We start from the raw sequence: 1386 nt of genomic DNA, 5'->3' as shown, positions 1-1386 counted from the left end.
TTTTTTTTACATTTTAGGGGAAGCTGAGCTTCCTTTGCAGTCTTAGAGTCTGCCACCATGTTAAGGAGGTGTTTTAAAAAGTCCTATCATTCAGAATTTCAAAGATAAACTTTTCTATTTCATTGTTTTTTCCCCCACTTCTGTTGTAGCTGAAACTTGACGGCGCTGGTTGTAAATGGGAGGAAGTCTCTAGATTTCCTCAACGATGGACGATGACTCCCACGCTCTGCTCTCCAGAGAGAGCCTCATCTACACCATCACCGTTCCGCTGGCGACCTCCATCATCCTGGCCAACCTGGTCATCATCCTGGGCATCTCCTGCAACCGCCAGCTCCACAACACGCCCAACTACTTCTTCCTCAGCCTGCTGGTGGCCGACACATGTACGGGCGTGGCACTGCCCTTCATCCCATTGATGGCTCTGAATCGGGAGTTGAGTTTCAGCTCCTGTTTGCTGGTTCATGTGTTGCCCAATTTCCTTTTCTTGGCATTTTTGTCCAACCTGGTCATGGTCCACTATGAGCGCTACATATGCATCGTTGACCCTTTGCGTTATAATAACCTGTGGATGCATCGCAATTTTCCGTTGGCGCTGCTTATAGTTTGGTCACCCCCACTTCTGTATGCATCCCTGCCTGCTTTCGGGTGGAATAACTGGACAGGGCACGATTGGAACAGCTGTTGTAAAAGTATACCAAAGCTGCCGCCACTTTCGAACTGTTCGACAAACGGAACCACTTGCTGCTCCTACAGGCGAGTATTCCCCAATGATTTCATCTACTTGGAGGTGTACGGTCTGGTTTTACCGGCCATACTGGTGATCGCTGGCATGACTGGACGGGTTTTGTGCATCACCCGAGGACAGATGAAGGACATATGTCGGCTTCATCGCGCTATAGAGCGAGGGAGCCAGGCGTCGGAACAGGAGCACAGGCTGAACCTGCGGTACACTCGCTGCGTGGTGGCCGTGTCACTGACTTTTCTGGCCTGCTGGGTTCCGTACCTCATTTACATGCACGTCTGCATCGCGTTTTTAGTCAGCGACACCAAGTGGAGCTTCACCACTCACATCATTTTATCCTGCACTGGTATCGGAAGCATGTCTGTGGTGCCGCTGGTACTCGGCTTGGCCAACAAACAGTACACAGAACCTGCATACAAACTTCTCCAAAAACTCAGAGACCGGTGGAGGAGGACACAAGAACTGGAAGAGGCTGCACTTTGAAGAAATAACCACAAAGCCCATATTTATTAAAGGGATCCCCGATTAGTTGTAACATTAGAMTTTATTTGATAAACATATACACTCACCGGCCACTTTATTAGGTACACCACGCTAGTAACGGGTTGGACCCTCTTTTGCCTTCAGAACTGCCTCAATTCTTC

At 49.2% G+C, this 1386-nt stretch overlaps 1 protein-coding gene across 1 annotated transcript in view; it reads left to right on the top strand.

The window, feature by feature from the left end:
* The window catches only part of gpbar1 (G protein-coupled bile acid receptor 1), a 4478-nt gene extending 3170 nt beyond the window's left edge, over positions 1–1308 (top strand). Inside the window, exon 2 of the mRNA XM_014020059.1 lies at positions 150–1308. Coding sequence (XP_013875513.1) covers positions 206–1225 — 1020 coding nt within the window. The 5' untranslated portion in view covers positions 150–205 and the 3' untranslated portion in view covers positions 1226–1308. The remainder of the gene's footprint in view (positions 1–149) is intronic.
* Positions 1309–1386: the final 78 nt, after the last annotated feature.

The sequence above is a fragment of the Austrofundulus limnaeus genome, unplaced genomic scaffold (assembly GCF_001266775.1).
Source record: "Austrofundulus limnaeus strain Quisiro unplaced genomic scaffold, Austrofundulus_limnaeus-1.0 Scaffold238, whole genome shotgun sequence".
Lineage (NCBI taxonomy): Eukaryota > Metazoa > Chordata > Actinopteri > Cyprinodontiformes > Rivulidae > Austrofundulus > Austrofundulus limnaeus.
Note: the sequence above shows the minus strand (reverse complement) of the source record. Positions and strands in the feature narration are given on the sequence as shown.